The sequence below is a fragment of the Aedes aegypti genome, chromosome 2 (genome assembly GCF_002204515.2).
Source record: "Aedes aegypti strain LVP_AGWG chromosome 2, AaegL5.0 Primary Assembly, whole genome shotgun sequence".
In the NCBI taxonomy this organism is placed as follows: domain Eukaryota; kingdom Metazoa; phylum Arthropoda; class Insecta; order Diptera; family Culicidae; genus Aedes; species Aedes aegypti.
The window spans coordinates 285,879,870-285,895,580 of NC_035108.1; the positions used below are offsets into that span (position 1 = coordinate 285,879,870).

Sequence of the window (15,711 nt, forward strand, 5' to 3'; positions counted from 1 at the left end):
TGTGGTAGCACGCTATCCCATGAAAACGAATTAGACCACAGCGATTGTAGGAAGATTTTTGCGGACACAATTACTGATCCTACCAAGCCCATGGGGTCAAATAATCTAGACATTTCGGACAAAGCAATACGCTTTGTTATTGGTTCTGACGGCGATAGTTGGGGAACTTTGAATCCAAAGCAATCAATTTGAGGATGCCACAACAACCCAAGGGTTTTCACTGAGTTCGATTTATCAATTTCCAAATCATCACGATTGTCTCGCAAATGTTCCGGAATGTGAGAGAGGATTTCAGCGTCATTAGAACTCCATTTTCTTAGAACGAAACCTCCCGAAGCGAGTAATTCTATCAATTGATCACAACTTTCCATCATACGCTGCTTATCGTCGTCTCCGGCCAAACAGTCATCCACATAGAAACATCTCTTTACTAATCGAGCTGCCAACGGGAATCGCTCCTTTTCATCATCTGCGAGTTGGTTCAAAACACGCGTTGCGAGGTACGGCGCACACGCTGTGCCATAGGTCACAGTATTGAGTTGGTAGGTTTTCAACTCTTCACTCCGGTATTTTCTCCAAACAATTTGCTGTAGAGCACGATCAGAGCAATGTACCCAAATCTGCCTGTACATTTTTTCGGCATCAGCGGTGATAGCATACTTGATCATGCGAAAATTCAAACTAGTAGCGAGCAGTGGTGGCTGAACAGTTGGACCTACATAACAAATATCGTTTAGCGACAGATTATTTGCTGACCTACATGATCCATCAAAGACAACTCGGGTTTTAGTCGTCGTACTGTCCGGTCGAAGGATAGCATGGTGTGGGAGGAAGAAATGAGGAGTGGAAAGATCAGGGTCAACAGCTTCCATGTGTCCGAGCGACTTATACTCATCCATAAACTGGCTGTAATCAGAATGCAGCCTTGTGTTGGTGAGAAACTTTCTCTCCATTGCTTGGAACCTTCGATGAGCGACCGGTAACGACTCTCCGAGTTCCGACAACATTTCTTCACGAATCGGCAATCGCACGACATACCGACCATCAGGGGCTCTAGCGTGAGTGCTTTGAAAATGGTCTTCGCAATATTGTTCCTCCAGCGATAAAGCCTTCCCTTCCTCAAAGCTTTCAACCTCCCAGAATTTTTGCACCGCAGTGGTCAACTTGTCAATAGTGAGAGCAGCATTACATACAACCGTTTCGATTTTCTCCGTGGTCGCATGATCACCTGCCACTGCATACCCGAATACCGTTTTACGTAGTATTGGGAGCTGGGGACCCAAAATGATCTGATGGTCTTCTAGTAGTGTGAAGAACCATTGTATCCCAATTATCATGTCGATGCCGTGGGCGACATTAAACTTTGGATCAGCTAATGGGAGGTTTCTAGGCACAACCCATTTCGAAATGTCCACATTTGTGGACGGCAAAATTCTGGTTAAGCTGGGGAGCACAAGAAAGTCTATGCTAGCACTAAATGCAGCTACTCGTGACGATAGGTTGACCGAAACCGAATGAGTAACATGTTGTACGCTGTTGCCAATCCCGTACACGTCGACGTCTGCTCTCTCTCGCTTGAGACGCAGTCGTTGAGCAAGATTCTCGGTCATAAAGTTTCGCTCTGATGCTGAATCTAATAGAGCGCGAGCTAGCATGTAGTTTCCATCAATGTCACGAACCCGGACGTAGGCTGTGAGCATAAAAATGGTCGAATTCGTCCGTGTAGCGAATGCGGACGAAGGGGTGACAGCTGAGCAGCTAGTCACCGACGAAGACCCCTGAGCCGACCGTGACGGTGTAACCGACGACGAAGAAACGAACGATTGAGAATGGCCTCCCGCCGACGACGGATTGGGTCTCATTTCCCGAGAGACCACGTGCGACTGATCGGCAGTGCACGCCCTAACCGACGACGACGATTCGACGACCGAGGCCGATTGTGAAGCATGTCGGGATTGTGGGGGTGTCGGATTTTCCACATGAACAGCCAGTGTAGTGGAAGCGTCGATATGCAACAAAGTGTGATGTCGTTTGTTGCAAGTTCTACATGAACCAGAAGAACAGTCCTTCACCAAATGCGAGGACCGCAGGCAGTTCAAACATAAGCCGTACTTCTTGACAACATTGAAACGCTGCTTTGGAGTTAGCTTCAGAAAATCCTCACACGAAGACAGGAAGTGAGTACCCTTTCGACAGGCAACACAAGGTTTCGAACTCTCACTGGTGGTAGCTGAGTGAGATGAAACACGAACTCGAGTAGTCCGTGGTTCTATTTTGCTGCTGGCGTTCGAGGATTGGGAGAGAGTCAAAGATTGAAGCACTCGGGATCGCTTGTGCATAAATGCAACCAACTCTTTGTATGTTGGCCGCCGATCGTCAGGCAACTGATTTTCCCATTCCTTTTGTGACGTGGGATCTAGTCTGCTGCTGAGAAATTCCACCAAAAACGAATTCCAATGATCATCCGTTTCTTCTAATTTGTCTAGCACACCAATGTGCTTTTCGAAAATATCGGCGAGATCCGAGAGTGCCGACGAAGACTCCTTCTTCAGTGGCGATATACACAGGAGAGCGGAGAAATGTTGCTTAATCAGGAAATTTTTGTTGTCGAAGCGTTGCTTCAAGAGATCCCAAGCAATGCTATAGTTCGTTGCCGTTACTGCCAGGGACTGCACTAGACGAAGCGCATCTCCCTTCAATACTGCCTTCAGGTATTGGAACTTTTGAATGGCGGAGAGTTGTTGATTTGAGTGGATGAGTGTACTGAACAAATCATGGAAATTCATCCACTCATCGAAATCTCCCTTGAACTCTGGAATTTTGAGTTCTGGGAGCCGAACGCCTAATGCGTGGGTAGGTGGAGCAACAGAGAGTGAGTTACTTGGCGACGATGTAGACGGTGAGTTACTCAAACCGAGCTTGGAGTCCAATGACCCTTTCAATCGATAATACATATCTTCAAAGGTCACCTTTCCCTCCGAAAGTTCTTCGCTTAGCCCATATTCCAATTCAATTTCAGCTTGGACCTCATTAAATTCGGTCCAAAGCGTGTCCAGCTTTTGAAGCCGAAATTTTAATTGAGCGTAATCCGTATCGGGATTATAATTTTCGTTAAAAGCCCCAATAAGCTTTGTCGAGCCGAGAATGCCATTTCGGCGAATAATCAAACGTTTGCACTGCTTAGTGGCTGGACTACCTGGGTCGGATACATCCTCGTGGCCCGATGTCGCCATTTTGTCCGATGGCAATACAATGAGGTAGGGGTATAAAGGCTATTCACTCACCTGCTCTTTGTAGTGATACTACCCTGTGCTCACTTGGCTGACCTACCACCACGTGTTCGTAGCTGAACAAAAGACTCGTTGATTTCCACTGATCTCGCCCGAAAATGGTCCAAATGTGGTCTGGAACTGCCTTGAAGTGCGCTGAAGCTGCTAATGGGCATCCAAAGCCCCGAAATAGCGATGATCCACCTCGAAATGTGGGATGACCGGAAAACTAAAACCCACGCTAACCTCCAAAGTATCAATGGCGATGATCCGCAGCCGAAATTCCCGGGTTTCGGCACCAAAAATTATGTTGGGAAACTCACTGCGGCCGAAACGAAAGACGTGTAGCGTAGGGTATAGATTTCCTTCGAAATTCTATTTCACTTTCACTGCACTCGCGATCACACTGGCAGACTTTTCGGACGCGAAAGGAACGAAGACGAGGACACTTGGTTTTAAGCGTGTATTTCTCGCGATGGTCAAACTCTAACTGGTTACAAGAATCTCAATCTCGATCTAGTTATAATGATCCCAGGATCTCCTAAGCGTAACAATGAGCGTGAGTGCCACCTATTGTGACCGACTAGTGAGAGATGAAATACTAACTCAGAGAAACCAATTCAAGCTATTGTTACCTACACTTGCATACTAATTCTAATTTTACAATATTGTCATTGTTCACTTGAAATATTCACAATAGAACTCATATTAAACAAATAAGTTTCAACAACATTCAAAATGGTTTCTGAAAATTTTTACTATTATTGTTACAGTCAAATAAGATGAGAACTAAATTAATTTCGTAAAATTACTGTTTAACTATAAGTCAACTTTTACCCCTCAGTTTTTATCTTTACTTACTCTAGAATGTATCGTTTAGGCGGGGAAATAATAATATACAAAATTTGTGGCATTTTGCTCTGGTGGTCTTCTTGCCCCATACGAGTGGCACTCTTGCCCCGTGCCTCGTCGAAAAACCTCATAAGAAGGGACATTTTCAAAAATCTAAACTCAACATGTGTTTCTTAAATTTTAGAAATCTATCGATAACATCATTTATAACAAGAGGTGAACTTGTCCCTACACTGGAATAATCTTCAAAAATTGTGCTAATCAACCATGATTTGAGCCCATATATCTTAAGGTGTCCTTCTTGCCCCCAGCCCCCAGCATATTTAATCCAACAAATTCTATCTTGGGAACCAGATTAAATTGAAAGCTCGAGTCTTCGGCAAAGTTATTCAGAAAGTCAAGGGCAGATTGATTTAACTTCATACAAGTTCTATTACATAATTTTGATCAGGAAGAATGTTCAAGATTTTGGCAAGGTTGCTTAGTTTAGCTCGTAATTTTGTCACTAGTTGGTGGAGTGAACATGTTGCATGAAGAATTTTAAGCTAATTCTGTATTGTTATCATAATGAAATAGCAAGTTCGTGTCTTCGACAAAAAAAAGTTATGATTTTTTAAAAAAAGGTTGATTTGATTATTGAAGGTCTAAATAAACTTTTTGAATGCTTTTCGACCCGATTTTATGAAAGTACGCAAAATTTTCAACAAAAAAGGTATATGAGAAAATTTTGCTAATTGCTGCCGAAACATTTGAAAAGTTTATTATGACCATTTTCAACAAATTCACCTTTTTTTAAAAAAAATCATAACTTTTTTGTCCATGATTTCTCCATCTTAACCCACTGTGCAAAAGACTTCATTTTTTGTCTACTTCAACATATAAAAAAAATAAAAAAAATCAAAAATACGATTTTTGAGAAAATTGATTTTTAAGCTTTATTTTCGATATATAAAAAATTACAACATTTTTTTTACAGGATGTATTTTTTCCAGATAGTCCCAACAATAACCTAAAACTTTGCGGAAGACTCCAAACTGATCGGACAAACCGTTTCTAAGTTATATTATAATGACCGAAAATTGAAAATTATATCATAATTTTGTATTAAAATCGCTGTATCTTTAAAACGGTAAAAGTTAGCCTTATTTTTCCGTATACCTTTTTTGTTGTAAATTTTGCGTACTTTCATAAAATCGAGTTTAAAAATATTTAAAAAGTTTATTATGACCATTTTCAAAAATTCACCTTTTTTCAAAAAATCATAACTTTTTTGTCCATGATTTCTCCATCTTGACCCACTGTGCAAAAGACTTCATTTTTTGTCTACTTTAACATATAAAAAAATAAAAAAATCAAGAAACCGATTTTTGTGAAAATGGATTTTTAAGCTTTATATTCCAAATAAAAAAAAATACAATTTTTTTTTTACTGACTTTAGACTTCATTTTTTGTCTACTTTAACATATAAAAAAATAAAAAAAATCAAGAAAACGATTTTTGTGAAAATGGATTTTTAAGCTTTATATTCCAAATAAAAAAAAAATTACAATTTTTTTTTTACTGTGTATATTTTTTTCCAGAAGTTCCAACAATAACCTAAAACTTTGCGGAAGACACCAAACCGATCAGACAAATAGTATCTGATTTTTAATTTTTTGAAAATTGTTGAGGCTTTTTTTCTTAGGCCCTTCTCAAAAGTAACGCTAGGGTAAAAATGGCGAACCGATGATGCAAATAGGCATTTTTGGGTATAAAGAAAGCATATGCCAAATTTCAGCCAAATCAAAAAATACAAAAGTAAACCGACATTCGAATTCAAATGGAACCGCTCTAAGGTGTGCGGTGGTTCATTTTGCCATGTTTATGTGCCATGTGAGGCAACAGCCTACAAAGAGGGTCAGTGTGTCTCAGTCACCATCCGATACTGACGAAGAATGGATGTGTTCTTCCCCAATACACGGTCCTTTGTGCGGCGTCTTCTGGTGGCTAGACGGAGTTTTTTGTGTGGGGGGATTGGGAATCGAACCCATGACTTTCCGCTTGCGAAGCGAAAGCGTAACCTCGAGGCTACGAGACCCCCCAATTTCTGAGTTTAATAGATAGTACTTGGGGTTCAACTCATCCATTACAATAAAGAACATGCTATGTCTGAACCAGCGAATTCAAATATCAAATGCACATCGTTTTTTTTTTTTTTTTTGAGTTATTTGGGCGATTTTTATAATTAAAAGTAAGGTTTTAAAATACTCTATGAATGAAAAAAAAAACTTCAATTTGAAAGCAGATAAAAACCGAATTTAGTTCCATACCATTTAATTCCACTAGGGTTTGTAACTTCTGACAGATACGCGTATTTTGACCTTTGAGCTATGAAGAGGATTTTTACGACCGCGAAGAGTGCGATGCGTTGGTAGATATAGTAGGGTTTCGTTCTACTTCGTCGTAAGCGCTATTATTCGTCGTATGAAACATAAAATGTTCCATTACGGCGGATATTCCAACTTACCTGCAAGATAGATTAATTATCCAAGTGTATTTTTGTGAAAGCTGTTATGGTTTGTACACTTGTACAACAACAATGCAATTAAACTACTGTATTTCGTTAAATAACTTCAGTTCAATTATCAATTTTGCACTTTTTCACCGAAATCGCATGGACGAACACGATTTGAGAGAAATGCTTAAACATCGACACCAGTCACACCACTTTATGATACAAGTTTCTTGTTTTGCTTTCTTTCTGTCTTTCTTGTTTTTCAATTATGCTTCCTTTAATAACATTGACATGTTGTTCGGTTTTAGTATATAACTATTGTAACGCTTACATTTTCGGTCTATTTCCACATGCTGACATTTAGTATCTTCTACTTTTTTTAATTCCAGATGCATCTTCATCAAACGAGGCCGTTCACCTGCAACAGAGACTGAAGAGCCTTAGCTCTGAACTGGTTACTTTAAGAAATCGGCTTCACACTGGAGCAGGTCAGACTACTCCGGTCACGGCAGCGGCCGGAGCCAATGGAACCGTAACCGTTGGAAGTGCCGTCATCACATCAGCCACAACGCCAAATACCAATAACCCACAAACGCTCGGTGGTCACGGAACGACGACGACGACGACATCCTCCAATGGCACTTCAGGAACCGGTGCAGGCCTCCAAGCGACGACAGTGGGTGCAAATGGGATCAGCATTCTGTCACACCTGAACAGCAACTCCAATGTCAATGGGAACAGCTGCACCAACAACACCACAAATGGCAAGGTACGTTTCGCGAAAGCCCGAAATCAATCACGGTAAATGCCGGTTCAGCAGATCTTGCCAATAGCTTCAATGACTGCCATTAAATCGTGGTTCGAAAGCTGTTTGATTTATTTGAAAATCGCCTGCCGTAATGCGCCCTATTTTTCCAACATTGACAGTGCAGAAGATTTACACGTTCGCCGTGTTTTTGTGTCTTTACTTTTCTACAGGGTCCCATGCTGGTGACGCCATCGCAGTGTATACCCCAAAACAGCAACACATTGAACCACTCGGGCAATGTTATACCAATAGTTTCACCAAGGAATACCTCGATACCATACCCGCTGCCACATCACAACAGCACCGGGGCGATACTTCTGGGAGGTAAGTTACTTACAACAATTTTGAACACGAAAATAAACTGAATGAAGAATATTGGCAACGAGGGCACTGGTTTGGGAACGACTGATCAAATCAGTTTTAGGAACGCACTGTGAGTCCAAATGCGGCCAAAACCTCAAAACTAAAAGTAGTATCCATTCCATTTTTGGGGGTGTGCTAACGTAAGGACCTCCACTACGATCACATAAAACGCGACGCGAGACGGAACACAACACTTATTGTTCTTAAAAATAAAAAGGATATTAAAACATTACCTTTTTATGTCGCCGGTTTCGGGCTCGATGTTGCCCATCTACGGGACGATGTCCGACTGATTATTCAGATTCACAAGAAAAGCTAAGTATGGTGTTCCACAGGAAAATTAAAAATTCGTGCCCAAGAAAATGGTCAAGAAATTTCGTACAGTGAGCTCCATTTAAATTGACATTTCTTTTCAACTGCGTACTGCGATCAAAGAAAAATGCTTTTCTTGAGCATTTCTTGCAAGAAATTTCCCACGCATCGAGATAGGCGATTACTTTTTTGTTGAAGTGCATACTTCGCTAAAGTAAAAAAAATCATAATGCATCATTTGACAAAAAAAATGCAAAACTGACAAAAAAAATATGGCAAAATATATGAAAATACTTATATAAGCTAAAATACAAAAATATTCATTATTTAAATGAGAGCTTGAAATGTTGGCCAACATTACTTCTAGATCGAATCACTGTGTAACGACGTAAAGCTTCATTCATGTACAAAACTTTGCGTTGGTGGTTGACGTTGGTCCATACCATTCTCAGCAGCATAATAATAATAAGCATAAATCTTTTACTTGACACTTGGTAGAAGGTGCTGGATACTCGTACCGGGTTAAAAGAACCTCGCTGCAAGCTCAGTAGGATTCCAGGTGCCCTGCAATCCAAACAGCAAGAAACAACCTCGGGTTTTTTAAAGGTACCCAATGCCACTGATCTGCCTCGCATGAATCGATGAATGGTTCTCGGATCTTGGCCTAATGATAATTGCATAGTAGGTACTGTGCACAGGATGGTGTTCAGCCTTTTTTCCTCTCGGTGCAACATGATGGAACGATGCTGTGTTCGATTTCAACGGCAGCGGTGCATTGCGCATTGTTTTTCTTGCCACTCCAGTAATAAAATTGATTACCATTTCATGGCCATCAAATTATGGGTTCACGTACAGATTTAGTCTGTTTATTTTCCGATCGTATGTTGTGCTGAATGGAAGAAAATCAATCGAAAGTGGCAATTAGGCTTCGTGGGTAAACTCTGCGGTACGATTAATGTGAAAATAAAGTATTCATATGTACCAGAAACACTTAATTTCCATCTTTAAACTTGTTTAAAACAAAAGAAATTATAGAAAAAACATTAAATAGCGCCACGTTATTTGTTTTCTAATATCATAATTGTTTTCCATAAAATATAACGACGGTAGGGGTTCCTGGGGTAATATGCACCACTTAAGGAAAATGTGTTGAAATGAACACTAAACAACATTCATGTGCCCTACATGTGGTTGAGCGAATTTTCATCATAATTGCATTAGATTGTCTAAAAATAGGGAAGGTGTACCGGTATTCGCCATGTACCAGTTATTCGCCACCCCAGATTATATACTGTTTTACGACATATGGTCAGCGTTAAGTCAGAGTGGACCAAGTGACATTTTTGATATTTTGAGAAAAATGGGTTTAAAGTCTAACGCTCTGTAATTTTTGAACTCATTTAGATTTTGGTTCAATATTTCTGCATATCTTTGTGTTACTTTCAAACAATATAATGTGAAGTGATAATCATGAAAAATCATAATCCAAGCCTCCAATAGAACGATTTTTTGATGGACTATGTGTACTTGGTCCACTCTGACTGAACTAAAGACCACCGTTTAGTGAATTGGTTCACTCTGACTGAACAATTTCTAGGAAAATATCAATCATTCAATGCTTGCATGGTCATACTGGGTGCATATCTCCAAGATAAGCAGATTATCAAGACCCTTCGACACCAGTATACTAAATTCTCCAATAATCCATATCGTCAATACCTAAATCAGTGGCATAACGATAGCTTTCAAATAAAGGTTTAGGGCATTGAAGACCAGAAATATTCAAATATGCGTTCAGTCAAAGTGGACCAAGTGAAAATCTTGAGTACCGACCAAAATATGCTGGTCCAATAAGCGGGTCCTAGGATATGCCATACATACACCATAGAACTACCAAAAACTTCTATTGCTTTTCAACACTTAGTCCGCTCTGTCTGCACAGAAATTGTTGCAATTTCTGACCACCGATCCGAATATGGTAAATGGTCAAAAATCAAAATCAAATGCACCGAATTAAGTAATATTTATAAATTTCTATTGAAGGATAAGTATAAGAATCATTCTATGTCGAATAATCTGACAAATCGTTTGAAATGTTTTTCATTTCCTCGCATTCCTCAGCGCACTGAGCATTTTTCCTGTAATAAGCACTTGGTCTACTCTGACTGCACACTTTTACAGATTTTTATGGATCATCCAAAGTAAATTTATTACATATATCTCGCAATTTACAGCATTCATCAAATCTGATTTGATTTTTCCCAAGTTTTGTACTTGGTCCCCTCTGGCTTAACGCCGACCATATATGGTTGCCAATTGTTTAGTGTTCGCTAAATTGCTTTAAGATGATGCTGAAACATTTTTGGAAACCGCAAAATTTTCTCAGAAAATAATAGAAAAAAAATCATTTTCCTTAACATTTTTGCTCCGTTCTCTTCAATATGTGATGTTAGAGAAGAAGTTCGTTATCTTTAAGAGTTTCCGGCAAAACGCGACAGTCTCCTTTATTTGCGATTTGGAAGGAAACCTTGATTCTTATGAATCTTAAATCTTCCAAAGTTGGAACAACTGATTACAATTGGCGGCATTCTTTGTTTTCTCACTTGAATCAAAAAGCCTGGGCTAGAAGTTGTTGTAGACTCATTTCGATGCAATTATCATCATTAACCATTTCACCCTTGGAAAAAGCTTCCGGAGAAACTTCCTTTCTTCCATTCTTGCCACGTTTAATGACAGTTTTAAATCCCACTTTTTTGGAAGGAAGTTGTGAATTCAGAGATTCACCCTTCCTTTTGTTTGTGGTTGCAACCATGTGAATAAATGAAAGAAGACGATACCTGCTATGAGGTCCGACGAAAAATCGAAGGCACGGGTCCAACAAGGATCGAAAAGCGATCAATAGTAGAATACTGTAGTACTGAAAAGTACTGTTTATGTAGCACTGAGAAGTATTGTTTTATTGCTTTAGGTAGTTTAAAAGCAAGAAGGTACGATACGCACTAGTCGTAGCTAGTTTTTTAGCTGATTTGGTTCCTTACTTCAAATTGAGTTCGTCATCGCATTTGATAGAGAAAAGTCGTTACGAAGAATAGTCATAACATTGAAATTTTTTTAATGATACAGAAATACGTCGCTATACATGGAGCATTGATCCCTATAAAAGGTGTCATTTAAACGAGCTTCGACTTTAATGTAAAGTGCATATTAAAACGTAAGTCTTCTCTCGTCTGCAATGAAAGAACCGTTGCTAAGATGATGTACCGTAGCCCGTTTTCAATAAGTTATTTGAAATTTTATTAACTCTGTGCAAGCCTATTGGCATTAAATATAATAAGCACGAGGCATCCAGAGCAAAACAGCACTCGGCGTGGAAGTGAACATCGAATCTTGGGACAGATCGTATTTATTCAAGCCTCAAGGCTTTTTCGTGTCTTGAACGCAGATCGATCAACTTTTAACGGCACACATTAATGTCCTCTCATTAATCATTTTCCTTGAGAAGAGTTAAATATCACTCACGAGGTTTTAGTTTTATTTGTTCTAGTGGTAATATAACTTAAAATATTCAACCATTAGAAATTAAATTGGAAAACGTTGCATCCAGTTTAAAACAACCGTTCATATTGAATAAATACTTGTCTACAATCCAGCCTTTATGCCTGCCCTAGCAATCCAGATGATATCACTGCACGAAACCATTCAGATGATATCACTGCACACCTTGGGAAAATAAAGCACGCAAGGGCTTGAAATTACGGAAGCCTATATGTCACAACTCTGTTGCCACTAGAGCGTCTCTTGACACCTACCTTTGTACCGTTTGCAGTGCGTAGGAAATTTCTGCCGAGGCCAGTTCTAATTTACGTTTGATCTGAGTAATGCATCTATGATATTGTTTTGAATCACACTACACCGTACAGTACCATGTGCTTCCAAGGCCAGATTTCTGCATAAGATTAGTTTTTTTTAAACATGTCTCAAATATTGCTTCATCTTCTTGAATCCAAATTCCACTGGAACTTGGCTTGCATCTTGTTCTTCCGTTGATAATTTCCACAGTTATTGAATGCAATAGAAACCTTGTGGTCTTGTGGATAGTGTCAGGCACATTGTGGATTCAATTCCCACTTCAGTTGGGAAAACTTTTTGTAAAGAACGCTTTCTGATTATCACTGGGCGTTGCATGCTGGTCTGTTGTCTAGTGTGGTGCTTTTTTCAAAGACTGAAGCATTTCCGTGTCGGTTTTTTGATTATAGTTTGCTTTGCTCATAATTGCACATACACATACACTTACAAAAAGCAAAAGAAAATCGATACAATTTGATATCCAAAATGATCATCCGAACAGGAATCCTGTCAGTTTCCGGATTGGCGATCTGAAATCTAGCTCAATAGAATATATGTATTAAAATTATCAGAACAAATAATAATTTTGAAAAATAATTTTTGCATCAAACGTAATAGATCAATAAATTTTATTCGATATTCAATCCAACCTAATTACTGCCGTATCAATTCCTCCAATGAAAGTAAAACCCAACCCAATTACGCAATCTGGTAATAGACTGCCTCCGTGAAAAAACGCCGCCCTGTTTTCAGTGATGTTGACTGGAAAGATCCATGAAAAGAGCAAAACAAAACTCCAACCACCGTCTGTCTGAGGATTTGCAAGCAAATTAATATTCCATGCATGCCTGGTGGCAGGCTGCCAGTTTGCGGAACGTGCTCGATTCTACGATGTATAACGTATGATACGATCACCACCAGTTCGATGGATGGACGACCATTCAAAATAACAACTTATGACTGATCGATGTGAACGGCTGCAGACAATGTTAGTAATAGCTTTTATTAAGTGACGATAGAATAACAGAGAAACCACCATGAATCGATATCTGAAGGGACGATTCATGGAGATATCGAGTCATGGATCAGAAAGGCTTTGGAAAGCTGTTTGGGGTACCATCATAATGGTAACTGTGTGTTTCTAGTCTGGTTCCATGAGTCGATATCGAGTAATGTACCATCGACTCAGGAAGGTTCCACTGTGCATTGTTTATGAAAAACTTGGTAACAGTAACACAAATCTAAAATCGTTTGCGTCTCCATCTTAAAAACTTATAAAATCATGACAAATTTTGAACGCTTATGTAGCAGTTTTTTTTTTGTAAAAACAACACTCACTATTATGTAGCTTCGTTTTAATCTTATTCTTATCTTAATGTTTCAGTTAGAAAAATCGCGTACTATACATTAGCATAGCACAGCATAGCATAGACTCCCAAGTAGCACTGGTAACAAATGCAATATTTTAGAAAAATAAAACAAATTACATTGCAGTTGCATTTAAGATAATTTGTAGCATGTCTTGTTGACGGTTGTCAATTTTGGTTACTAGGCTATTACATTGTAACTTACGTTTTGTTTACATTACATAGGTGTTGCATTTTGCCTCGCATGTAACTTAGCCTAGAGCTGTCAAAATGAATAAGTTACATTGAAATTAAATTTGTGGTTGCAAAGAAACACATAACAAACTAGGTTACATATAGATTGCTAAGTCACTTGTGTGTAACAACATGAAGTTGTATGTTTGGTTACAATGTGTCATAGGGGAAGAGGTGAAAAAATGAACAGGGTGGTGAAATGAACACCGACCTTGTAACGCATGAAAACAAATTTCAATGATTTTTATGACGTTAAAAAATAAGTGAAAACTTATCTTTCTTAGTCTTAATTCGTGTCGCTGAGTTAATAAACATCTCTATTTTCGATATTGTGCGATAGAACTTAATATAATTAATAAACAAATTAATAAATTAGGGAAAATTTCGCGAGCAGACATATCACAGAACATTGAGTTACATTTGTAATGTTCTCGTCACTACCTTTGTGGGGAACGTCAATTTTTTAGCCCCACGGGATGACGAGGTTTCGTTTACGGGGGCAGGATCCGTCATCAACTTGATAATTTTCAGGATTTTCGTTCAAAATCATGAATATTTTTATGAAAATGTGTTCACTGTATTTTATTCTCCAACCGAAACACAGTGAACACATTTTCGACGAGTAAATTCCGGTTTTGAAAAATTGCTGTTGAAGTTTCGATGACGATGACGATGACGGATCCTTTAACGTTAAAATGTTTGGGTCCTCTAGTCAATCCCGTAAATGATTGTATTTTGGTAAGCTCGATGACTTTCAGTCGACAGCAGATCAGTTGTTGTCTTTGTTGTTAAAATTTATTATAGGTCCATTTGTGCACTGTCATAGTTTGTATTACGTGCAAAAAATGTGCTAAATTTGTCCTTAAAAAACTTATCGAAGGAGCTAAACTTCAATCAACTCGTTGGGGCTAAACCCCCACCCCTATTTTATAACACCAAAACCGCTGTTGAATTCAAACTCTACCAAACGTAATGCCACGCTGAAGTAACGCACAAATGTACATTTTTCGCATCAGCATTATTTAACACTTCAGTCGTCGTGCTGTTGTATTTTGTACAACAGTGGTGAAAAAACCTCGTTTATCGTGCACAGCATCAGCGTGGTGGTTCTGACGGTTTCAAACCGCGCGACGACTGAAGGGTTAACAATAACATCACAAACGCCTGCATTATATATGCAAGCATGAGTGCGTACGTTTACTGCACCACTAATTGTCTTGCTTCTAAGGCAGCGTCCATTTATTACGTAACGCTTAATTCGGAAATTTAAACCCCCTAAAAAATTGCTAACAAAACCGCATCTTGTCACCTTTATTCACAGAAGAGGGGATCGATGAAGAGAAATCGATCATTGGACTGGCGCCCTTTTTCTAGCACACGCTTGATTTTGCTTTCTTTCGTGCTATTTGAGCACGTCACAAACCATGTGCTTTCTTGAATGGAGCATTTAATTTTCATACCTTTGTAAGGTTCCAGTCAATTGGATTTGGGATTTTTTCACATTATTTAGTGATTTATCGCAAATGCATCATTTTCCCATTAGAAGCAAGACGATATCCTTAAGGTGTTCATTTTAACACCTCTTCCCCTATTGACAGCAGTGTAATTGAATGGCCGTTTCAGTATAGTTACACATCAGTTTCAAAATAACATAAGATTTCTGGGTAACTGATGTGTAACAAACGAGTAACTTGCTGACAGTGGTCAACACTACAGACCAAAAATGTTCATACGTATCGTGAATTTTGATATAAGAACTTGACAAGTTTATGACCTGTTATTGTTTTCATAGATATTTTTCAGGTGATGAATTAAAATTGTTGGATTCACAATATGCAGCCTTTCTAACAACTTTTTAATAGTTGTCATTATTTAAGATTGGCTGTCTTCAAACAGTTATTCGGAAGTGTATATGCAGCCAGATGAATTTAAATGGCGGTTTATGATAGGCAATCAAGAAAATCCAACAGCGGGATACGAAAAAAACTTGATTTTGGAATCACAAACAATGAAATATAAATGAGAAACACTACTAATTTGAGTAACAGTGTAAATTTCCATTTTGTATGGCATTTACAATGGCATATTATCTAAGCAATCCACGTATCATGTATTATTCAATTTAAAACTATAAGATATTTCATGAGCGCGTAGATTTTGAGCAAG

At 38.8% G+C, this 15,711-nt stretch overlaps 1 protein-coding gene across 1 annotated transcript in view; it reads left to right on the plus strand.

The window, feature by feature from the left end:
• The window catches only part of LOC5576295 (unconventional myosin-IXb), a 162,103-nt gene that overhangs the window by 78,569 nt on the left and 67,823 nt on the right, over nucleotides 1-15,711 (plus strand). The window contains 2 exon segments of the mRNA XM_021845262.1: nucleotides 7,005-7,384; nucleotides 7,594-7,747. Coding sequence (XP_021700954.1) covers nucleotides 7,005-7,384; nucleotides 7,594-7,747 — 534 coding nt within the window.